Source organism: Brachyistius frenatus, unplaced genomic scaffold (assembly GCF_029030835.1).
Source record: "Brachyistius frenatus isolate BFR_SWC_R1_liver_20210118 unplaced genomic scaffold, ASM2903083v1 Contig_146, whole genome shotgun sequence".
Lineage (NCBI taxonomy): Eukaryota > Metazoa > Chordata > Actinopteri > Embiotocidae > Brachyistius > Brachyistius frenatus.
This window is the reverse complement of record NW_027210745.1, coordinates 940,231-965,275: the sequence shown is the minus strand read 5'-3', so window position 1 is coordinate 965,275 and position 25,045 is coordinate 940,231. Positions and strand designations below refer to the sequence as shown.

Here is a 25,045-nt window from a genome sequence, read left to right as displayed (position 1 = left end):
AAGTTATGACAGACTGGATTTAATTAAATGAAATGAGATTAGAGCTTTGTTTGTCCTCAAAGGAAATACCTTCCTGCAGCCTGACATTTAGATTTACACAACTATAACTATTTAGACATGGCGGGGACTAACACCTGATACACTAGTCATAACAAAACACCTCCATCCACTGCTGAGGAATGTCACATTGTTTGCATGCAGGTATAAAAGTACAGCCACATCATTAAAACCACTGACAGGTGAGGTGAATAACACTGGGACCTGCAGAGAACAGGACATATGTGGCAGCACGTGAACCGTCAGTTCTTAAAGGTAATGCCTTTGTCATCAGGAAACTGCTTCCTGCTTCCAAGTGGCCTCTTTCACCAGGATAACACCTTGCCAATTGTAAAAATTGTTCAGGAAGGGTTTTAGGAACATGACAAAAAGCTCAAGGTGTTGACTACGCCTACAAAGTCCCCAGAGGTACTGGAAAGACAAGTCTGATCCATAGAGGCCCCATCTCGCAACTTCCAGGACTTAAAGGATCCTGATACCACAGGACACTGTCAGAGGTCTTGATGAGTCCCTGCCTGGACAGATCAGAGCTGGTTTGGTGGCTGAGAGGAGGCAGCTTTATTTTTCAGCTGATTGTTGTAGGTAGACGTTGCATCCTGTTTTATTTTTCTCTAAAGTATTTAACTGCGCATCAATTTAACGGCACATTAATTTAACTGTCTCCGTCACAGCACCCCTGCCCAAAAATAATCCAGTCTAATTAGCATTTTACAGGCCACATGAAGGGCTATTTAAATCTCAGGGTAAATTAGCTTGCATCTCCAAACTGCGCCCCTGTCCAGCTAACTAAAAGAAAGCTATGGTTTAGTGTCCACAGTGTCATTATCGGACACGGCCTGTCTTTCATTAACGACAACACTGTGTGACCGCATTTAATGTGATGGGTGAGCGGCACAGTTGGACGGCGAGCAGGTTAAACTACCTGTGCTGGCAGGTCTCCACACACTCCTTGCCCTCTCGAAATAGATGGGCTTTGCAGGTGAGACACTCGTGGCTGTGCTTTCCAACGCAGGACTGACAGGAAGCGTGGCAGGGTTCACACGTCTGCCCCGACTCCTCCTCGTAGTAGTCTGCTGGGCATTTGTCCGTGCAGGTGCCATCTGTACCAACAAACACACGATCATGCAGCTAAGCAAACAAGTCGCAGACGCCCGAAGAGCTTTCCGGGACTCGCAGCCCAAACTGGACTCACTGAGCAGGAGATGTCTCTGGTTACAGCTCAGGCAGTGGGTTTTGCCAGGACCGGAGCACCTGTGGCAGTATTTGTGACAAGGATGGCACTCCCCGTGCTGGTCTGCGTACTGGTGAGGCGAGCACTTGTTGGCGGGCGGCGTGCAGTGGCTGTGACCGTCCAGCCTCTCACCCTCTCTGCAGCTAGTGCAGGAGCCGGCGTGGGGCCCGAAGCATGTGAGGCAGGAGGTATCACAGTCTGGAGATATGAGTGAAAAAGAACTACATCAAAAGCTATCATACCTAAAGTGAAGCACATGTAGATTCTATATTTTTCATCTAGACATGATATCTAATATGTAATAGCTGTATCTGAAAATAAACTATGAACATCAGGTCAGAGATTTTAATTAATTGTCTTTTTACTGTAGCAGCACATTTTACCTGGTAGTTTCTACCCGTGCATGATCTGTGAAAACATTTTCTGTTGTAAGCTCACACTGTCCGTTTTGCAGCAGAGCAATGTACTTTGCTTTTAAAAGACTTTCTGCAGGCAGCTACTTTAAGTAGCAACAAAAGCGGGCATCGCCTGCAACATTTTATAGGGAGAGGCACACAAAACCAGAGCAGTGTGTCTTTCTCTAGGGAACTGTCTTTGGCGTCGCTGTGCTGTTTTCAAGGTTTGACAGCTGCCTGTTAACCGTCTGAGAAGCGTTGCTATTTTAGTCAGTGCTGAAGTGAAGAAACACACTCAGGCATACTACGGAATATAATTGAGAAAATGCATGTCATACCCAAAAGGACAGAAGCTCTGACTGTGTAGTAAGAAATAATTTCAGCGTTATTAACTCAAAAATGGGTGACGGCTTCACTGATGAGTAACTTTTGTTGCCCGTGATGCTCCATGCAGCCCAAGATAAATACATTTTCACCAAAACATCTGAAAAGACAGATAAGCAGTGTGTTTTCTGCTGTGCAATGAAGGTCGTACCTTTACAGTCTCCAGTTAGAGCGTCCCTGTAGGTATGGGAGGGGCAGGGTGCCAGACATGCCCCGTTGTGCAGGGTGGCGTCGGGGTCCACGCAGGCATCACAGTCGTTGTTGTTCTGCCCGTCACACAAAGCGCAGTCTGGGTGGCAACGCAAACACTCCCCTTCCTCCTTGTCCTCGAAGAACCTCTCAGGACAGTCGAGCACGCACAGGCCCTCGTGGAGAAAGTGATACTCCTCGCAGCCTGCACCGAGAAGAGCTTTTCAACTAAATGGAGGAACAATTTATTACAACTCAATGAAACGATAGTAAGTACCCTGAAGTCTTTAACAAAAGTCCTCTCTGTCAGGCATGGACTTCAGTTGGTTAGAAAATGACAAGCCACGAATGAAAAATTATCCAGGCGAGTTGTGTATTATGTCAGACGCACACTTTTCTTGTATCCAAATACTGCCGCAAAACGTAAAAGTGTGTTCACAGTAGATTAACAAAAATGAAGTTTGACGCTGTCATCTTGCCACAAGGGACCTCGTTGTGCTCTCTAACATATCTGTCTACAGCCATGCTACCAGTCCTGTGAGGGAGTAGGAACAGCACGGCTAGAGACAAATGGTCAAATGGTTTTCAGTTGGTACGGTGAGTTTGTTTGCAAACAGTAGTTAACATCTAGCAGTTGTTTGAAGTCATGTTTCTGACCACCAGGTGAAGATAAGTTAAATATTTCCTCTCTTTTAGCTCCGTTTTTGGTCTCCACCAGCTCTTGATGTCAAATATCTGGCTCCTTAGCTACTATAAATGCTACAGTCTGTTAACTAGACACTAACCATGTTTGTAGTAGAACTTTTTCCACTAAAAACAGCTGCAGCGTTTTGAGAGTGAATAACTGAACTACAATCTAAAACTCACTGCAAAGCTCTGTAGAGCCAAGGGAGCTACCGGTAGTTCTCTGTGGACTCTTCATGATGATCCTTTTACCCTGTATTTGGTCCATGATTATAATTTTGATTATAGCAGCCTTGTAGGCACAGGTGTAGTTTGCCTTAAACCTGTACCTTAAAGTTACAGTTAATGTAAATGTAACACTTTCTGTACTCGTATCAAATTAAGAGCCCTCTAGCGTGCAATAGCTTTGTGATATATCACTAAAAACCCTAAATATAAACTCCTGGTGACGCTAGACAGAAGTTACTAGGATACACTGTGTAGGAACCATCGATAAAGCTTGATTATAATTCAGTCTGGACTGACCAGTCATGCTGTCCCTCGAGGTATCCCTTTAGTGTGGCTGACAATAACAAGCAACAAACTTGCCTGTGAAAACACTGCTGTCAAAAGAGGACTTGTAGAATAAAAACACGCAGACTGAATGAGCTCCAACAGCTGAATTTCTCCTGGTCTGCATTGTGTTTCAGTACCTGTGCACTGCCCGACTGGGTTGCACTCCTGACAGGCCGAGGGGCAGCGTTGGCACCCCCGGTCCCGGACAATGTGTGCTGGCGGACACTCCTCCACACACTGGTGCTTGTGCAGGAGGAGAGGCTCTTCACAGCTCAGGCAGTGGGTCGCGTTCCTCCAACAGGACGCACAGCCGGCCGCACAGCTACGACACACCTGGCCTGCAGGATAACCCCTGTTGGATGACGGATGGGTAGACACATAATCAAACACAAGAAAATAAATAAACTGAACTCATGCATTTATACTTTATATTTGTTTTGTCCTCATTCTGCTGAAATCACTCAAGCCATGCATGATAATATTGAAACAAATTAAACTTCACACTTGCATTATTTCTCTTAATTAAATGATTTCTTTCCTTGCGGTACTTGTCAAGCTGCACGGATTTTTTTTTTGCATGTGAAAAATATTAAATAAGCTGTCATGAATGCCGCCGGGGTAAACAAGTGGACTGACATTTGCTCTGCTCTCTGCTCCACTCGAGAGGACAGCTAATAATGTATACAGGCAATTATGCAGACCTTAAGTAATTCAAAAAAATTATTAGACGGTGGTAAAAAAAATGAATTATCATAAAGCCCGCATGGGGGGAAAGTTTAAATTGTCATCTTAATGCTAATGGTGCTTCAGCAAGGACAATACATGCTTTCAGTTTCAAGGATATCACGGTTTATTTGCACATAAACATCAAGCAGGAAATGTCAAAACCATGGCCAAGAAATGCATCTCCTGACATTTTATTTATGGCTCCCCAGAGGACGGGATTCATACATCTGGCCAGGTGTTCAAAAGATGTGATTACAACATGGCAGCAAGGTTAAATCTCTGCAAACTGAGATTAATCAATTCCCAGGCAGAGATGAAAAGAAGCACGTAAATGCATTTCAATTTGAGCCAACAGTGATAGGATTGACCCCTGACCTGACACACTCCTGGACACACTGTCCATCCTGCAGGAACAACTGAGCTTTGCGAGTGCTCTGACAGCGGCTGCAGTGCTCAGCATCCACACACTGCAAACAGCCTGGAGGGCACGCCTCACACACACCGCTCAGCCGACTGGCAAAGAAGCCCCCCGGACACTTTGACACACATGTCTGCTGTGTGGTTAGAAATCTCCCTGGAGGAGCAACAACAAACAGTAAACATCATCTTTGTGGGAGAGCAGGATCTCATGTGGTGTAACCATGAAAATATTAAAACGGCTGTTGCAGGTCCGGAAGCATAAACCTAATCTACAGAAGTCACGAACAGACCTTTTGCACATTTAGTACACTGGTTCTTCTCCTCTCCAGAGCAGGACTCACAGGACGGGTGGCAGTCCTCGCACGCACCGTCATCTGGAGGGAAACAACACGATGGACATGAGAGAAAGAGTTACGATTCACATTACATCACAACACACAAAACGCACAACAGAGGAAACCTGAGCCGTGATCCAGGACCATCACAGTCCTGGCCAACAGATGCAACCAAAACATGTCGGTCATTCGATAAAAATTTGAACTCAGACAATGGTCACAGGTCGTCTCAGAGACGTTTGAAGTGAGAGGAAGGTTGCTGGAAGCAGAAATACTGCTTGTAGTGTAATATTGCCTGCAGCCTACAGTGAAGATAAAGCTAGAAGCTGCTTAGCTTAACGTAAAGACTGGAAGCAGGAGGAAACAATGAGGTTGGCTCTGGTCAAAATCATTATTCACCAACCAGCAAATCTAAATATTACTTAACACTATGAAGTCGGATCTTTACTTACCAAACAGTAAAAATGACAAATTGTGGCTTTAAACGGTGCTATGTGCGGCAACTTTTTCATTTTGTCTGGGAGCTGTGACTTCTGAGTGTCCTTCCCACTTTGTCTGGCAAACGTTTTACCTTTTGACAGAGCCAGGTCAGCTGTTTCCCCCTGAGTTCAGTCACTGTCCTAAGCGACTGGGCCTTGACTGGCAGGTTATGACCCATCAAGTGGGTCGCAGAAAAAAAGTTGAGGGAAAAGAAAGTTTCATTGTGAAGTCTACTGAATTTTTGGTTCTGCCCTTTTATTTTAAGGACATGCGTTTACCACGATGCAGTGCGTGTGCAGAAGCCGTTCACTGCTAACATTGCCATGACAGTTAAAACCAAAAGTAACTACCTAACCTCAATAATTAGTTCTCAGTGGAACATCTGTAAACAGGTTTGGGATTAGATAAATTTGACCTGTTTAATTCAAGATAAAAGTCATTTTCATTGAGTGCATTTTTGTTCCACTTTTTTCAATTTATTTCATGTTTTTAATAGTGCATGAAGGCATTGTGTTTTATGATAAATGAATGACTCATTTGGGTTGTGACTTAATGACAAAGACAAATTGAGTTCCTGAGGTTACACCAGTAGAGAACTAGTGTCCTAAGATAAACTTCTCATTTAAATACCAGCAAGAAAGCAAATAAGTGTATTTGTTTCAGGCGTGAAAGTGGGATTGATCTTCTTATTTAACTCTGGGTAAGAAAGTGTGTTTACCAAAATCTCTTCCAACAACAGCAATTAGAAAAAACCAACTTGGATTAATACTTAAATTCTACATTCACAATCTGAATTAACTGTCAATTACACAAAATCCCAACTGCACCCTGCGATTTTGTGCTGTTTCAGATTCTGTTTTCTCATTGCTGAAAAGTTTAAGAATAACTTTACCTCTGTGCGTTCACTTTCAACCTTTGTATTAACCTCTGCACTTTTCTCAGAGTTATTTTAGTTCCTATAATTAAGATGTCTTGCCTCCCACTAATTACCATATGTTGTTTTAAGGACTGTCCAACTAATTCGAGGAGGGAACAAAATGTTCAGCGTATACGATCAATTATTTCAAAGTCCGTATCTGGCCGACATTCATTCTGTTTTGAGTGCTTAAGTTGGTACAGGGTTCAGGCACGATGGCACACAGACCAATTACCCTCCAACATTTCTTTTCTGGCCCTGTGAAAGTGCCCAAATCCCTGATTCATTATGGGCAGACGGTTGGATTAGTGGAGTACAAGTATTAGTCTCACCGCTGCGAAAGGTCTTAATGGGACAGGCCTCATGGTCAGACACACACTCTCCGTTTTCCAGCATCTTCCCCTCCTCACACGACAGACAGTCTTCGTCCTCCGGGCCGCTGCAAGTCACACAGTCTGAGTGACACTCCTCACAGTCGTTGGTGTCTTCATCGCCATAGAAACTGTCGGGACACTCTGAAACACACCTCCCCTCTGAGGAAAAAGAAAAGGAGAAAATTCTCTGTTTTCTGAGATCCATCTTGTATGTAACCAACTTCAGCTGGGCGAGTTCACCATTTTGGGAGGTTGTACTTTCCTAAGAGGCGAACTCCACCGATTTTACACATCAAAGTCTGTTTTCAGTTTTACCGCATGTATGAAAAAAAGATGTATAAAGCCTTTTTATGCTTTGGTGTGAAGTCTGATACATCTGCTGGGTCTGAAGACAACCAGCTTAAAAAAAAAAACAAATCTTGTGGTGTGCAGTTAGAAAGAAGAAAGGTTATCAGGTCACTGTGGCTCTGTCGGCATGTTTACTTATAGCTACATTAGCTGCTATTAGCACAACACACCTGAGTGAACTGTCAGCGGTTGAGTTGCATTGTGGGTAAGACAGGCACTGGGTTTTAACCATAGACTGTATATAAAAGTGGACATAGCTGCTGTCTCGGAGAAGTGAGGCCAGAACGGAAGTGTCTTAAGGTGCAATACCACCGAGGGCCACAAGGGGTTGGCTCCAGATAGCCTCTGTGTATATAGACTCCATTCAACTTGTTTCATGAAATATGAAGTCAATAAATGTTTTTCACAAGTCACTGTGGTGTCATTAGCTAAAGTCACTACTTATTAGTTTTCTGGCAGTCCATCTAGAAATAATCCCATTATTAATTAGATATTAGGCTACAAAAAGCGGCATGTTTGGGGGTGTGTCTCTATGACCGACCGGCCTGTGGTGCAGTCAGGTTTCCGCTGTAGGTCGAGTCAAATTCTCGCTCCTCTCCAGCTCATCTAAATATGGCCAGTTCTGGCTTCAAAATAGCAAGATGGCGAAGGACAAAATACCAAAATCGTGGCTTCAGAACTGCAGTTCACAAATCAACGGGTGACGTGACTGTTGGTCGCTGCTTGGTTTTAACAAAGAAAAAGAATATGGTGAATAAAAACAGATAATCTATCCGTTCGGCTGCATTCGGGGTTTTTTTCATTTTATGTTACAGCACTTTAAAATTCTTCTCAACATTAGAGTATTTTTACCTGCACTGCATGTAATTGGCAGATACAGTCAAGGCTGGGCTGGGGCACTGGGGCCACAGACCTTTGTTTGTAGACATGACAGCACAATTTAAATTGAAGGGATAAGCATCTAAAGTGGCCTCAGGGATTCAAGTAAAAATGCAGTGTCAAAATTCAGGTTTAATACATTTATCAGAACTGTTTCTATCAAGCTGACATGGTGCATACTCATGCTTATATAAATTTGTTTTTAGTCAATCAGTTTTCTTGTGGGTTAATCTGTCCTTGGATACAGTTAACAGTCAGTTTAATATATTAATACTTGAAATATAAAATGCTCATCTTGTAAAGTACTATGTATTGCCATACATTAATCACCCAACATAAAGTAGTATTTAAAGTATTTAAAATAATATTGTCCATCTAAATACTGCTAGTCTCCACTGCGGCAAAAGGCAGTAGTAATATGCAAATTAAAAATAAATGGGAGTCTTAGCTTGAAGGACATATTCAGAATAAAACATGGAAAAAATACAAGAATGTCAGAGTAATACCTGAGCAGAATACAGATGGAAAATGACATTTCTTTTCCTCCAACCAGAGTGGCAAAAATAAAAGCAGCACTAACAGGAGACTGCTGGAGGAGGTGTGCCACAACAGTCAGAACATTATTTCTGCTTTTTAAATGTAAAAAAAAAAAAAAAAAAAAAAAGTAGGTTGAAAAAAAAAACGACATCAATTCTAATAAAAGTTAATTTATCATGTGCAGTATAATAAAACATGACAGGAGCCTCTTTGTCCACATCAATAACTTTTGATCCTTTAATGCAAGACTTCCACTGCTGTAAATACTGCTTCATGACTTAACGTCTCAACCAGTGGGGCAGTTTTACCTGATAAGAAGAGGTCGGTCTCGCACCAGTAGCACTCGTGTTCATCACAGCTCACACAGTTGTCTTCACATGGAATGCAGGTCATCTCCTCTTCCATGCTGTACGTCTTAGCTGGGCAGTTTTTGTAGCAGCCATCCTGAAAACTGATAACAAAAGCAGCAGTCGATACCTGTGGTTATAACACACACACACACACACACACACACACACACACACACACACACACACACACACACACACACACACACACACACACACACACACACACACACACACACACACACACACACACACACACACACACACACACACAAGATCAACTCTACTCTCACTGCAAAAAGAGGCCTTTTCATTCGTATAGCAGTGAAATGAAACGCAGAGCGGGTGCAGAGAGGCGAGATCAACACCTGGCGACAGAGAGGCACACAGCCTTACTTGTAAAAGCCCTCAGTGCAGGACAGGCAATGCCTGGGGTTATCTGTTGAAAGCAGACAAAAAACTCAGCTCTCCTTATAAACAGGAACTACCGGGAAAAACCTTTGAACGTGGTCGGCAACACACTGGGAGGAGAGCTCGCTCTACCGTAGGCAGCGCTCATTTGGGGAAAACTTTGTTAGGGCTACTGAGTCGTGACTTACACAGGACACACTTCCTGCAGCCCTCCTCACAAGCCATGCAGTCGTCGTAATCTGGATCCTCCACCTCTCCTGAGAAAACAGACAAGAGATGGAGTGTGGAGGAGAGATACAGCGAGAGAAACAACTGGAGAAAGGAGGTGAGAGAGCGCTGAGGGTGGACGGGTGTGAAACAAAGCTCTTCAAGGTCATCTCTGAAGCTGTAACACAACAGATAACAGAAGGCCATCTCATAAATAACGCTTGTTTACCTTCTCCACACTCCAGCTTCGCACACCTTCCATCAGAGACGTAGTAGGAGGAGTTGCACTTCAGGCAGTGGTTGGGGTTGGTGCAGAGTCGGCAGTGGTCCGAGCAGGGCTCGCAGCTCTTCTCCTTGGTGTGGTAGAAGGCCTCTGGACAGGCGTCCACACACAGGCCTTTATAAAGGTAACGCTCCATGCCAAACTTATCTGGAAGAACAACAACATTCGTGGTGCAAAGACATGTGACACTGAGCTTTGAGATGTACAAAACATTCAGCTTGTCGTTTGGCTACATAGTTAATAATTTATTGGGCAAAATTTAAGTTTTACTTTTTTAAATGCGAGTAAATGAATTGCGTGCAATGTGAAAGGGGTCACTTATAGTGACGAACCCACAAATAATTATTGATTCACTGTCGCCGCTCTCTTGAGGACCGTTTTCCGATGCAGCCGGCAGCTCATTGCACAGCTCTAAAAACCTCTTACATGACCTCCAAACAGCCAATGACAGACACAGTTACAGACTGGTATGGTCAGACCCCGACAACAGGTCAGGATAAAAGTGAAAAACTTAGAAGCAGTAAAATAAAAACAGAACACTAACCTTGTTTAAATCATTGTGTGATTAATGTGTCAAAAACTCCAGGCCATTTTACTTATTCTAAAAAAAGTAAAACAGTCACTCAAATAATCCCTTGAATAAAAAAGTAAAAGGAATACATAGTTTTAGGTTTTTATATTCTTTAACAGGAACATTTCTGACCTGTTTCACCACTGTGAGAGTAAAGAGAGGGCAAAAAATACCACACCCCACTTCCCTTTTACATACTGGAGGTGCACATGATTAAAGTTGAACACACATGCTCAACGCAGCGTGATCCGCTGGTTTCGTCCTCACCGGTGTCACAGCTGGTGCAGTTGGCGGGCACGGCATCCACACAGGTGGCACAGGTGTGGTCACACAGGTGACACTGGCCGCCTGACTGGTACCTGCCCCTGGAACAAGCCACCACGCAGCGGCCCTCGTCGAGAGCCCTGCAGCAACATCAAAACAAGTCCACACATGTGATTTATGTCTGTGTTCATGAGTTGAACTCATCTACGTCCCAGCATGAAACACATGGATTCACAAAGAGTGTGTTGACAAAGCAGAGGAGGAAAGTTGGTTAAAATGAAAGGGAATTTAGATGTTTTTAAATACTAATGTTAAGTATTCAAAATTTGAATTTCCAACAACCAATCTGTCTGCTAAATCTGTCTGATATTCAATACTGTGGAAATGTCAGACACTACACATTTAGATTCTCATCCACCATGCAATACCATCAGAGTCTGATTGGTCTGAAATTCATTCTGCAGCATGACATCGATATCAGACATCCAGTCAGAGTTACAAGGAACTATCATCAGCCAACAGCCGGTGTGGCGCCCATAGAGCCCTGATCTCAACATCATGGACTCAGTCTGGGATTAAATGACGAGACAGAAGACACGGAGAACTTGCACAGCTCTGTAGATTCAGTCAGTCTCAAAGAGTCCTGGAACAACCGGCCTGTCTTAAAAAAAAAAACTGTGCACAAGTGAACCTCAGAGAACTGCTGTTCTTAACACAAACGGTGGTCATGTGATGATTGAGGTATTTTCTCTTTACTGATTTTTGTTTGAAGTTTACTGATAAATAAACACTATTAATGGACTCATTTTTGAAAGCATCCCAAGTTTACTTTTAGTGCAGTAATCTTTTGCAGAGTACTTATCAGTGACTGGAACCTAATCCTCTATGGAGTAAGTTACCTTTTTCAATGAATGAGTTAAAAATTCTGTTATTGATTGTCCAAAAATTCAAAAAGTCAATGTAGTATCTGCAGCTTATTTAACTTAATTCTGTTACATTTGGCAGATGATCTTTACATTTAAGAGGCTAAAACCAGAGACTCTTTTATTTTTCTTACTATCTCACCTAAAATTACTGAAATGGTCATTTATTTTATTACAGTAGTTGTTAGTTATCTTTCTTTTATTTAACAAATCAATTTAATGACTAATCATTTCAGCTGGATACAAAGTCTGTCTGTTCATTAATTGATTTAGAATTGAATCAGCATCTGACTGGCTTTATTGAAACAAAACCAATACATCTGTGAAATATGACCATTTGGTATCCGACACCGTCGTGAAATACCATTTATTACTCAGAGAAACAGTGGGATGCATTCATCTCCCCTCTGACCCTGAAACTTAAAAAGTCAAGTCCAACTCACCGTGAAGAAGCACAGCTGATGCAGTCTTCGCTCTGCGGCCCTGTGCACTTCAAACACGTTGCATCGCACGCGTGGCACTTCCCATCGCTGTCCTGGTACTCTCCTGATGGACAAACAGCGAGAGAGCCACAGTGAGTCAGGAATGAATAATCATCTGAGGCACAGAGGTGGGCTTAATGTCAGATACCGAAGAACGGAAGGGACACATAAACCGAGCAGCTCCACAACATTCGTTTATACAAATAAACACAGCTGACTTATGGTTGACTCAGAGGGCTCAGAATGAGGATATGATAATACACATCTCACTCTAAACAGATACAAAAGGTCTAATCTTACACTCTCAACAAACACGAGTAGCTGTTGAGAATACATGGTATTAATTCTGTAAAAGGAAATACTTGTATTTTTGTGTAAATAAACTAAATGTCTCAAAGTTGCATTTTATTCATCAAGCAGCAGCGAGCCAACGTGTAATAGAGGAAGAAGATGGTTGACTGACCGTCTGAGCACACTGTGCTAACAACACACACTCCCTCCTGCAGGCTGTGACCGCTGGAACAGCTGCTGCAGTTCCCCCGGCTCGGTCCAATACAGGTGAGACAGCTGGCGTCACACCTGAGGAGAAGAGCGCAGAGACTGAGCACATAAAAACACACACAGAGACAACAACAACAACAACAACTACCCACACCCTCCGCATGTACAGGCGCACGACGCAAGCGCAAAAACAAACGCACTCAGCAGCCAACCTCCAGATTAAGGCCTGCCATCACCAGATAAACAAACCACCCACACCAGTGAGCTCACCTCCTACATATCCTGTGACCATCATCTATCTCCGGGTTCAGCTCTGTGGCGTAGAAGCCGGCGCTGCAGGCGGACACGCACCTCCACTCCTCCATCAAGTAGCCTTCTGCGCAACGGTTGCACGCCCCAACGCCTGCACCTGATGCCGCACGACGCACAAACAAACACGCTCTTAAGTGGACAGAGGATATGAAGTAGTACTGCAAGCAACAACAGAGTAAAGTCACGCATTTTAATGACATTTAAAGAGGTTTTCATACAGCTCACGGCCGTGACCTTTGACCTCAGCCTCACCTGCACAGGTAGCACACGCCTTGTGACAGGGCTTGCACGCGCCTTCCTGTGTGTCATGGTAGAATCCGGCCGCGCAGCTCTGCTGGCACCGATTCCCCTGCAGACTGGAGAGGGCGGAGGAAGCATGTGGCACCGAGACACACTCAGTCAATCATGTGACACCATAAAGATGAGTCATTGCCTTCCGACTGCAGGCTCGGTTTTCCAACCCACAGCACACCACCACAGGCACTCAGTGAACTGAGTCAGTGAGCGCTCCATTCCGGAAACTTCTAACTCAACAATATGGTGAATTTGTCAGAGATGCTTCATCTTCTCTCCTAATCATATCGCAAAATGGAAATCAAGATACACTTTTCTGTCTGAGCTGACAGCACAAAGTTTTGAATACAGAGTTAAAAATACAGTAGCTCTTTCTAATTGTTATGATACTGCAGAGAGTGTGTGTGTGTGTGTGTGTGTGTGTGTGTGCGCGCGCGCGTGCACAGGGAGAGTCGGTATTCTCGGTGGCTGCAGGAGACGGAGCAGTGTTTACCGAGCACTTAATTCAAGCACCATCAGAGAATTTGTTTCACCTTGTGTCTGGTTTGCATTCTGTGCAGATGCTGTAGGAGGTGCACTTCCAACAGTTTTCACTGCACTTTCTGCACATATTCGCATCTGTGGGGAAATCAAACAATACACATGGACTACACATCAGAGCCATTAATCCATCTTACTCACACACCTCTCAGCTCCAGTTACACCAACTGACTATTCATTACAGGCCCGTGTGCAGCTGTGTACTCCTGTGTAAGACGCAGATCCTTACATGTTCGCTTAAGGACATTCCTTCCATCTTGTTAAGTTTAATTATAAAAAATGTGACAAAAAACACAGAAAATTAGAAGCCTCCAACCGTGGTCGAGGTAGTAGTTGTCCTCGCAGCTGGCTGTGCAGGTATTGGTCCCCTCGGTCAGGTGATGACCAGGCTGACAGGAAGTGCACTGGTTGCTGCGACTCCCGGTGCAGCTCTCACAGGAGGAGTAGCACTTCTTACAACGCCGGCGGTCGCCCCAGAAACCCCTGGGACACTCTGACACACACAATCTATATATAGGAGAGACACGGATCAAAGCACACAGGAGGACAACAGGTGTAAACAATTACAACATAATGTGACATCCTGGTCATTTACATTTTATTCCTTACAGACAAGCCTTTAAAAGTCAAAAATGAGTTGGTAAAATATATAAACATGTGGATAAAGGAACAGCTGGGCAGGTACGTATGAGCCATATGCTCCACAGCAACAGGATGAACTGTACACGGCTTTCTGGGTCTACTATCTGCACTCTGCGCAGTGTAATCATGCTAACCTTGTGTTGTTCTTGAACTTGAGAAAAAAGTGCAAGCATGTGACACACTGCTGCGGGCTCGGCCCCTCACAACCATCGTCACTGCATTCTGGGTCGCAAGGTCCTGCAAGGGCAAACGCTCGAAAAGTCACAGCCCCATCATGGCAACAACGAGAAGAGAAGTTATTCGGACTGCGGATTTAATTGTACATCTACAGTATGTGAGAAACGTTCTCAGCAGTCATCTACTGCAAGTCTGCGTCACAGCTGCATTAAGCTGCTGTCTGAGAGGTCCGAGTGAGAACAAGGAGAAGCTTAATACCACCAAGATGCAGAGTATATGACTCACCGCTGTATTCCTCAGTGAGATCACTATCCATCAGATTCTCAGCTGATCGAGCTCGCTCACGATGCTGAGGGTACGGCTGCTCTGCGGTGCCATAAATCACCAGGGACCACTTCTTTAACGTCCCTGTGAAACAAAAACAGAGTAAGATGAGAGGCTCATCCCGCGAGGCCTCGCACCGGATCTCAGCTGCTTCTGATTCAGTTTATGTTTAATAATATTGAGATGTTACAAAGGGAAAGAGCAGACCGAGTTCATCGCTGTATCTCTTCTGAGAGGGAGTATCCTGGATTTTCAAAGTCCACTCCCCGGCTGCCTGCTCCCCCCAGCAGTGAGCCGTCATGAATTCCCAGTTCTGAAATCCCTCAGTAGAGTCGTCGAGGGGCCTAAACCAAAACATTACATAATCACTATTATACCACTGCTGTAATTACAACCACAGCTCATTATATTGCTGATTTAAAGGCAACATTATTTAGCAAAATAACTTCTTCCGGATGAATAATTATAAGAAACTCAAGCAGTGTTTCGGGTAGGGAGCCTTTTGTGTGGCTCGTTCTATTTGTGGAGTCTCGGATGTGAGACAAAGCTTCTTTGTTTGTAATGCAAGAAGTTTTGTTCTTGTGTATGTTTGACAAATGCACCACAACAGTATGCGGGTACAGGGTGTTTTGTGAGTCCTTGTGGGCTGGGCGCTGATAGTCATGTAAAAAAGTGAGTACAACTGTTGTTTTTTTTCAACATATTTGGTTAAAACAAATGTTAACTTCTTTAGGCATATATATATATATATATATAAAATAAAAAATAAAAAAATTCTATGAAAAGTACTTGTTTTTTTAAACAACTGTACGTACATGACACAATAACTAACTAATTACTTCTACTACGTGGGACAACTCTGGCTCAGATGGAGCCGGTTGTCCACTAATCATAAGGTTGTGGGTTCGATCGTCCACATGCCGAAGTGTCCTTGGGCCAGAAACTGAACCTCAAGTTGTTTCCGATGGGAGGCAAGCACCTTTTATGGCAGCATGAATAGCAAACAATGTAAAGCGCTTTGAGACCACCACTGTGATAAAATGCCATATAAGTGAAGACAATTTACAACTACTGATACTTCTAACAATCAAATTAGTTAACTAACAGGTTAAAATACTCAATAAAATACACAATATCAGGCGTAGATTATATTTGTATGGATTTTCTATATGAATTGTTGTGAAACTAAAGTACCTCGATAGTAAAACCTGCAATAATTTTCTGGCCACTTGAGGCGCTAATACTCACCGAGCACTTTATTTAGGAACACCAAATAATTCGTCCCTTTCATGTATGTTGGTGGGATGGACCAAATATTAGGAACATTTTTCAATATATACATATATTTATGGCAGTGGATTGTACAGGTGTTCCTAATCACCTTGTAACACATCCAGGAGTTACACAGTAACGGGCTGGCCACCAGACGATTATCAGTCCAATAATAAATAACTCTGTTTCTCTTCTTTGTTGCTGCTAAATGCTCCTCTGTCGTTACCATCGAGTCACGAACTGTATCTGTTTATTGTTAAGTGCCTCAAAGGTTGAGAACAGCAGGGTTTTTTTTTTTACAGCCTTTACACTGAAAACAACTTCCCACTCATGCCAGAAACGATGCTGATGAGAGTGAAACAGTGAGCTAAAAGAACCTATAATGCTCCATAGGTTACAGTCACGGTCACGTGTCAATTATCTGTGGGTAGGAGAAAAAGCTTTCACACAATATAGTCATTGTTACCCTTTGTTTATGTCAAATTGTATCTGAGCCAATGTGCTTTCAATCGACACTTTGGGTCTAATTTGTTGTGTATTTTTGGAATTTCAGAGTTTATCGAAAGTGAGACGCTGAATGGAAAATTGCCAGGAATTAATTTTGCCGGGAACTTGCCCAGACACTTGTTCCCTTGAAACGCCATATGAGCACCACTCCTGTGATTTTTCAGTAGTGTTTGCCAAAATCTACTTTTCCCCCCTAATTGGACACACTGAAGCCTTCAGCTCTGCAGAGTAGATGCTGCGCTCCAAAAACAAAAATGATGCACATCAATTATTGTACACAGAAACCATCATGTGGTGAAGACGTGGGAGGGGGACTATCGTAGTTTGGATGGAGCATCGCTCCTAGTTACCTGTTAGCGAGCAGCTGTGACGCGGTGCCCGAAGGTGATGTGAGCGTAATGGAAAGGTCGCCGCGACGACTGTGAGTGATGGTAACACGGACGACGACATGCTCCACATAAACAACGTGCTGCGGGGCCTCGCCGGAGCAGCCTGTAGTCTCATACACAGACGTCAGCACCGAGCCGGGATGAATAATTCTGTCATGAGGCACAGAGAGGAAAAAGAATAAAGAGACACAGCGAGCGGCAGAGATAAGGGAAGAGGCAGAAAACAAGGAGCAGAGTCGAGAGTTACAAGGAACAGCAGCAGTAAAGAAAATGACACCCATTAAAGTGGGTGGGAATCAATGCGAGAGAAATCCATGTGAGGACTGAGACAGAAATAGATAACGTGCGATAACAGCGGAGGAATCAAGGGAAGCCCTGACTCAAAGCGAAGATCTCTCACAGTGTGGCGGGTGTGATACCTGCTCAGCTGGATGGCAGCCTCCTCCACACACTCGTGCTGTGAGGGGACTCGTTTCCAACGCTCGGCCTCCTTCACCATGCTCTCAGCATCCAGCAGGCCGAAGCCGTAGAGGTGGCTCACTAACAGACACACACAGACACATTAGCTGGGGCAGAGAAGGCATCGCAGCTTATAAAAGACTTCACGTACTCCTGGGACTTTGTGGGCGTTTATCGCTCTTCTGCTCACAGTATCTCATTAGTTTGTGTGCTCACTGCTTTATAGTTTCCCTAAAAAGAGCTGTGAAAATTACCCAAAATATGCTTATCAAGCTTAACTCATCTTTGCCCCTGCTCTTTATTATAAGTTTTGAGTCGATTTCCAGAAGTCGTCATGTAATGTACTGAGAATATTGAAATAAATAATGTTTAGAATTAGATATTCAGAGCACCTTTGTACCCGGCTCCATTAACATGCCAGTCAGGAGCAGTGAGAAGACGAGCTTTTGATGTTCGGACAATAATGTGCTGCACATCCCTCCAGGTTAGCAAAGGACTGAAAATTAAAAAAAAAGAAAAAAAAGTCAAAGAAAAGGAAACAACATACTCTCAGCTCTTCATTATACATATCGATTTTAACGTGTATGGATTTAGAGTTTCGCTGCTTACTTGGCTTCCAAAGTGAGAGCAATGACACCAGCAGCCATGGAGGCGGAGAGGGAAGTACCCGATGGAGCCCTGCGGCAGCTCTGCTGTGGGCCCAAGGTTACCTGCAGAGGACACCAGATCTTTTCAGCTTTTCAACATTTAACAGTTATCAATTACACAGAATGTTTTTTTCTCTGTGAGGAATTTGCTATGGAATTTGTCAATACTGAACAAAAATACTGACGTATTTTTACATTAATGTGATCAAGATCTTATCTTCATAAGATAAATTGACAATTTAGAATAATATATTATTTTGAAAATGCTTCTGGTTTTCCTGCTCTTATTTTTGCTTCCTCTTGTTATGTAGACGTACCGATTACCATGTCATCCGGCAGAAAATCACTAGGCTTCTTTTTTAGGCAAAATTAGTTTATAAACCATCAGCGGTTTATCAAACTGGGAGACGAAAAAGGAAAAGAAAAGTTCATGGGTTTTGTAACAGTGAAATAGTTGAGCACTGCTGGGGATACGTGATGTTGCTGTTGGTATGTTGTCAGGTGAGATTCTCACAAAAGAAAGCACAAGTGGAGAACACATAAGCCTGAGGCCATGGGAGCAGCTCTCAGTGTTCACCCAATTTACTGTAATGAGCCACCCAATTCTGTTTACCCGTGGCGCCTGCAAATTATATGACACGAGAGAAGTGTCTGCTTCTTTCTGCCCTCTGACTCAAAAACCACAAATTCACTCAGACAGACAGCATTTCAATTCAAACTGGACTTTTTTTTCTTTCTTTTTTTTTTGCCACTACCTGACTGCTGCTTCCCAACACTGCCAACATAAATCAGTATATGGAGTCGATATACAGCCTTTTCAGTGGTATTGTTTTCCAATAGTGCACTGCATTACCTACTGTATGATAACGATGTATCAACTCTGGTGCGTTGCTATAAAAACACAAACATCAATTCTAATCAATCAAGCAGAAGGGGTAAAAAGAGGGTAATCAGGTATTTCTAGAAAAGTACATTTCTTCAAACTTCATAAAACTTTTATTTAGCCATACTGTCCGTGTTCTAGCGGCTTTTATTGCCGGAAACTAAAAGCTTCAAAAATATCCAGTCTGTTGAAGCGTACTGTAAAACACAGGATCTTTTTTCCCCACAGGAGGCGACAGGTTCTCACCAGCTACTCGCTCCTGTGACTTTTGAATTTCAAAGTTATTGTTCCACCAGGAGGAAAAGTTCAGAGAGGGTACTTCTAGGGCATATTTTCTTGATTGACAGGTGTCTCGGAGTATCAAACTCAACTGCAGAAGTTGTCGCTCGCTCTCCCCCAACACAGCTCCCCCCAGCCCACGCCTCATTTCCTAAATGTGTATTTTCTGGCTTGAAGCAGCTGGCAAGACGGCGGCGAAAGTTAAATCCGACTACGGACTTTAAAACAGCGCTTAAGAGTTCAACCCAAGTTACAGATGTCGCCATCAAAAATGATGTTAAATATATTTCTAATTTTGTGTTAAAATAATTTTATTATCAGAAATAACAGGTCAGTGATAGTTTCTGACCCTCAGGACTGTCAATTTGCACTCTCAGTTTTATGTATTTGAAGTTAATTTAAGACAAAGGAAATATTAATTCATTATTCACTTGTAACTGGAAATATTGTGTGTTAATGTTGAATTGTATGCTTGTGTGTAGACAAATTTCACATTTTTGCACCCACTAAAATATTCTCAAAGTTATGATAAAAAATTAATTGGAATTATTAATTTACCAGTTAAATACTGTTTATTTTTGTTGATAACCTGATTTTTCAGGCTTAAAAACTTGTGGTTATTTGTGCCAAGAAACATAAACAAGTGTTTTTACAACCTTGTTTTAGCCTCTAGTGAAAATAAATATTTTTGTAGCATTTGGTAAAAACCACTCTTAATGGATTGATTCTGGCAAAGACTGTGGTTGTTGCTGATGATTCAGAAGGCCAAGTGCCTTTTTTGTGGATCACACACACACACCTTTATTTAGAGAAAGCGTATAATATTAACCGTTACTCATACGGACACATCTCATATAAAGGTCTGTGTCTTCTGGCACTTTACAGCCATGCTGGAGATGTTTCTCACAGTCTCCACTCACCATGTCCTCCGTCTCCCCACCACTGTAAGCTGCTGCCAGCGTGGAGGAGCACTGCTCCAGGTAATCAGGCCGGCCTCCACACCGAGTGCTGCCGCTGACAGAGACAGTGTAGATGCTGCTGCTGTAGCCGTCACAGGAACAGTGGTCACCTCTTCGCCCTCCGTTCCCCGACGCCCAAACAAAAACAGAGCCCCGCCCACGGCGGCCCTGAGATTAATTGGGGAAGCACACATTAATTTATTAATGATATTTACATATTGATAAGGAGAAGAGGATAAATCTGTGAAGTAAATATACAGCCTCAGGTAGGACACAAATGTAAACAAACACAGAAACAAACAGCCTTTTTCTTTCTGTCTCGCTCTCTCTCACTGTTTGAATGCCGTTCCGTAAAACCAGATGAGTCAGAGGCCGAGGTCCCTCCAAGGTGGCCCCGTCATCTTCTGGCCCCCAGCCAGCTAAATAAATATCTATATACTGTGGCCTGAAGCTCAGTGATTGGGCCTCCACGATGTCTGTCACATCTCCATCCAGCATACGAATGCCTTCAGGGAAAGAGGGCAGAGGAGCAACGGTAATGTGTGAATGCGCTGTACAGAAAACGTCGGCCTCCAGAAGTCCTTCAGCACGCCGCCTTCATGCCGTCACATGGACCTACCGCCTATCCGTGCGTGGAAAGACACTCCAACCGTGCACTGAGAGTTATTTGCAGCCGCAGCAACCATCCCCGCACACCGAGTCCCATGGCTTCGGAGAAAGGAGGAGAACATCAGAACACGAGGTTAGCTGCATATGCATGAGGAGAAGACAGGCTATTTCCGTTACATCAAACCAGTGAGAAGACAGAATTCAGACTGGGGAATTTGCATATCCATATGTGCATGTAATTACTGAAAAACAGAAAGGAGAGGCATGCATTAATTAAAACTGGAATTACTATGGGGAAGCTGCAAAGCAGGTGCAAAGAGAAATCTTGAGATAAGAGGCACTCACTCGTTAGCAGCATTGTTGAAGTAATTTGGAGAAGGATCTTGGTCTTGTCCATTCACATCATAGCTGGCAAAAGGATCCTAGATCAGATGGATAGTAAGTAGCAGCACGTAAGAGGATGCCAGCGGCTATCTGTCTCCGTTTCATCAGACAAATCACAAAGAGCATTATTCACCGGTCCACTCGACAGTTAAGTGGATCAGACGTTTAATGTCCATTCCAATACTCTTAGCCGGCCCCCCCCCCCCCCCCCCCCCCCCCCCCCCCCCCCCCCCCCCCCCCCCCCCCCCCCCCCCCCCCCCCCCCCCCCCCCCCCCCCCCCCCCCTCCAAACCTTTGGCCCAAAAGCTCTGCCTGCAATATCTGTCTCAGCTCCGCGCTCTTACACCGAGAGCTCTGCCAATTTGCTTATGATTAATGTCCCCCTCCCAAGAAGAGCGTCCCATCCCAGGGCACTTACATAATTTGGCTTCAGATCCGGATGCTCTCTCTCAATGCCATCATCTAGGACAGACACCACCACACCCTTCCCAGTATACCCTCTCCTCCAGGCCCCCGCGATGTTCATATAAGACTGGCAGCTGTTAGACTCATCACTGCAGCGCTGTGGAGCAAATAGTGGGACATCCAACTTAGCCTTTGGGAGTAAAGAATAAATCAGGGTCTATTTTAGGCTCTGTCTGTCTGGGTTTGTGTGTCTGTGTTTCAGACTTGAGCTGAGTAAAGGGAAAAAATTAAATCTGACTCACAATGTACCACAGGCTGCTCCACACTGGGTCGCTAAAGTGAAGTGTCTGGCTGCCGCTGGACGGACGACGGGCGGCAGAAAGGTGTTTGGAAGAGATGTGATTGACTCTGGAGCTCCTCTTCGATCTTCTCTGGAGCACCTGCTGTTGGAGCCACTCCACCTTCAAAGGAACACACAGGTTGTTTGTACCACTGATGTATTGAAGAGAGCTGGACACCGGATTATAAGATGGCGCATCATTCATTCAAATGAAAGTTTCTCAGTTCTCAGAAAGTTCCCAGACGAGCACATTGGGAGCATGAGGACTGAGATTGCCGCTGGCGCCCTGCACACATGAATGGGATGAAATTAAATAATCATATGGCTCCTCTAGACTTTTCAAAGATTACTGTGCGAAATGGGTCAAATTTTGAGAATAAAAAGAATAATATTTGCTTAGTTTCGAATGCTCAGAAGAATTTACTAAAAAAAAATTGTCCGACTGACATCCTGCACCATGTTCAAGAAAAAAAAAAAAAAAACTTTTTTATTGACAGTAATGACGGCAGCATCGACAAAACTGTGATCCAACTATGTTCTAGAGCTAACCATCGTCTAAATGTGGTGTGCAGTTGGTTGTCCTTAAATCACTCTTGACGTCTTTAGGTTTTGTAAGTGTAAGTGTGTAAGTGTGTATGTGTGTGTGTGTGTGTGTGTGTGTGTGTGTGTGTGTGTGTGTGTGTGTGTGTGTGTGTGTGTGTGTGTGTGTGTGTGTGTGTGTGTCAGGTTGTGATCTGAGGGAAGGCTCCAGCAGACTAACGTGTTTGCTGACGTGTATGTGGAGGTAGGGAGTGGACATGCTGCTGATTAATAATCCAGCAGAGTCCTCCAGCTCTCCTCATATCCCATTACTATACCTTGGTCTCCTTGGCGACGCCAACAGTCACTTCTTTGTTGCACACAGTGGACCGATTCTCTGTCTCGTGGTGCCAAAAACTGTAATAACCCTTCAGTTCTCCAATCTGGTGAAACAGACATGAAATGGTCTAAATGCATTTGTTTCCAGGTGGAGGCGTGTTGCTCGTCGCGATGCGTCTCTGCACTAAACAGCTGTTAAATTATGAAAGCGCTTTTGGCATCTTTCATTAAGGCGGCTACCTTACACCTGTGATAGACTTTCAGGTGAGGGCAACCTGAGCCACAAGACTTCAGCCACACCGCTACTAGTGTGTGTGTGTGTGTGTGTGTGTGTGTGTGTGTGTGTGTGTGTGTGTGTGTGTGTGTGTGTGTGTGTGTGTGTGTGTGTGTGTGTGTGTGTGTGTGTGTGTGTGTGTGTGTATGTGTGTGTATTTAGGTCTGTAATGTCATGATGTAAGGTGATTTTTTTTTTTGTACAAAAAGAAGCAGAGCAGTGAATAATTTAATGTTTTATAAAAACGTGTCATAGGCTGACCTTTCTTTTTTCTGACTAATAAATTATAGCCTTAATATATCCCCTGGTGGTTGTGTTGTGTAATTTACTGTTTGATTTCTGACCTCAGCACTATAAAGAAGCTGTATAGTCTTCTTTTCAGTTTCCTTAGGTCTTCCTGGTTTATATTACCTGCAGCAGACTGAATGCCTGAGACTTTCATTACAGCACCTATCCCGTCGGAGTACGTGTTGAGTTTTATGGGCATAGGCTCCATAACTCGGTTTTATTTATTTGCTCTCTTCATTTATTTGACCATTCTGTGGGCCTATTGAAAGTCTTATCCGGTTTAATTCTGCTTATACAGTATTTCTTTTGTGTAGACGAGTGCAGACAAACTGTGTGCAACTTTGATTAAAATGCTAGACAAGTACAGGATCTTAGTTCTTTAGAGTTATCAAATTTCACTGATAATCCATAAAATACGCTCAAGTATGGAATTATTAAATTAAGGCGAAAAGTGAGAATTAATTGTGTGTTATTTGGCAGCTTGCTATCCCTTACACCTGACTAACATCCCAGCAAGCTTGTAGAGGTTGTTAAAAGAGTTCCTGGAAGCGACAAAAGTAAAACTCTATAGGGAAATCCAGTCTATATGATTAAAATATATATATATTTTTAGCTTCTTTGTGCACTATCCTAATCATTAATCCTACTTCTAACAATTAAAGTTGTTATTGTTTTATCACAATCATCAATTATTATTAAACATTACTCAAGTTTCTGCCTGCAGATGGCTGACAGTGAATTACAGACACAATAACAGGTAATTCCCATCTGAACATCTCTAATAAAACACAATTCATGCTTCCACTCCAGTAGGGTTTTTTGCAATATTGCTTTATGACTGCATGAGGGCAAGTCTGGTAATTGGATACATGGGACACTTGTTTATTTATTTATTTTTTATTAAAACTATCAGTCACAATGGTGAAAGATTAGAGACAATATTTTACACATATCATCATAACGAATATTGGATTTTGTCTGCATTTGTTATAATTTTCCATCCGAGGGATGCGACCTGTTAATCTGAAGGCCTACACGGTGTGTGTCCCTACCGGCCTGCATAAACAGTAACAGACTGAAAATAACAGTGTAATACAAACTTTGACAACAACTGAGATCAACATGCTTGATGTGTTCTTGTGACGTCTTCTCGTGTTTCAGCACACTCACCTGACCCATGTTAGTAAATCCATGTTTCTCTGCTATCCTGTTCACAGACTCCAAGTCTCCTCTTATTTTTACCGCCCAGTCGTTGGTGTAAATCGTTGCATGACAAAACTGAAGGAGGGTTACCATCCACAGCACCAAAAATCGCCCCATTACTGTTGGGATCAAGAGGCTTCCTGTAATTAGACGGAGCCCAGCTGGTTCAGGCGTCGTCCCCGCACCCGGTTCTGCTGAAGGTGCTTCTCATTGCGGGAAGTCCACGGACTCAAAGAAGCAGGTTGCAGCCGAAACTCTGCAGAAACGGAAGGATGTTTGCCAGCTGGAGCTGTGAAGACTTAACTCTCCTTCAATGGCAGCAAGCACCTATCAAATTACTTCAACATGAGAGCCAGAGATCGTTTTACTTTACAAGGATCAGACCAGTGGGTCGCAGCCGAAAAGGCGCAGATTCGTCAGTATGAAACAATTTAATTAATAAACTAATAAATAGACTGTCTATAGACTGTCTTTTTTTGTTGTTGTTTAGTATTTCCTCCTC

At 43.4% G+C, this 25,045-nt stretch overlaps 1 protein-coding gene across 1 annotated transcript in view; it reads right to left on the bottom strand.

Annotated features, from left to right (window-relative positions):
• Positions 1–24,842, bottom strand: part of pcsk5a (proprotein convertase subtilisin/kexin type 5a) — a 29,301-nt gene extending 4,459 nt beyond the window's left edge. The window contains exons 1-33 of the mRNA XM_069715683.1: positions 24,511–24,842; positions 22,778–22,882; positions 21,883–22,041; positions 21,594–21,737; positions 21,138–21,214; positions 20,803–20,891; positions 20,517–20,689; positions 20,145–20,351; positions 18,025–18,125; positions 17,808–17,911; positions 17,376–17,496; positions 16,918–17,106; positions 14,996–15,132; positions 14,750–14,872; positions 14,422–14,524; positions 13,962–14,152; positions 13,639–13,723; positions 13,064–13,167; positions 12,770–12,908; positions 12,462–12,577; positions 11,960–12,062; positions 10,597–10,733; positions 9,705–9,905; positions 9,457–9,525; positions 9,254–9,296; positions 8,819–8,961; positions 6,705–6,905; positions 4,932–5,015; positions 4,597–4,795; positions 3,633–3,847; positions 2,219–2,461; positions 1,250–1,486; positions 980–1,157 (exon numbers count right to left, since the gene is read on the bottom strand). Of these exons, the coding sequence (XP_069571784.1) occupies positions 980–1,157; positions 1,250–1,486; positions 2,219–2,461; positions 3,633–3,847; positions 4,597–4,795; positions 4,932–5,015; positions 6,705–6,905; positions 8,819–8,961; positions 9,254–9,296; positions 9,457–9,525; positions 9,705–9,905; positions 10,597–10,733; positions 11,960–12,062; positions 12,462–12,577; positions 12,770–12,908; positions 13,064–13,167; positions 13,639–13,723; positions 13,962–14,152; positions 14,422–14,524; positions 14,750–14,872; positions 14,996–15,132; positions 16,918–17,106; positions 17,376–17,496; positions 17,808–17,911; positions 18,025–18,125; positions 20,145–20,351; positions 20,517–20,689; positions 20,803–20,891; positions 21,138–21,214; positions 21,594–21,737; positions 21,883–22,041; positions 22,778–22,882; positions 24,511–24,660 (4,670 nt within the window). The 5' untranslated portion in view covers positions 24,661–24,842. The remainder of the gene's footprint in view (positions 1–979; positions 1,158–1,249; positions 1,487–2,218; positions 2,462–3,632; positions 3,848–4,596; positions 4,796–4,931; positions 5,016–6,704; positions 6,906–8,818; positions 8,962–9,253; positions 9,297–9,456; positions 9,526–9,704; positions 9,906–10,596; positions 10,734–11,959; positions 12,063–12,461; positions 12,578–12,769; positions 12,909–13,063; positions 13,168–13,638; positions 13,724–13,961; positions 14,153–14,421; positions 14,525–14,749; positions 14,873–14,995; positions 15,133–16,917; positions 17,107–17,375; positions 17,497–17,807; positions 17,912–18,024; positions 18,126–20,144; positions 20,352–20,516; positions 20,690–20,802; positions 20,892–21,137; positions 21,215–21,593; positions 21,738–21,882; positions 22,042–22,777; positions 22,883–24,510) is intronic.
• Between the last annotated feature and the right edge of the window lie 203 nt (positions 24,843–25,045).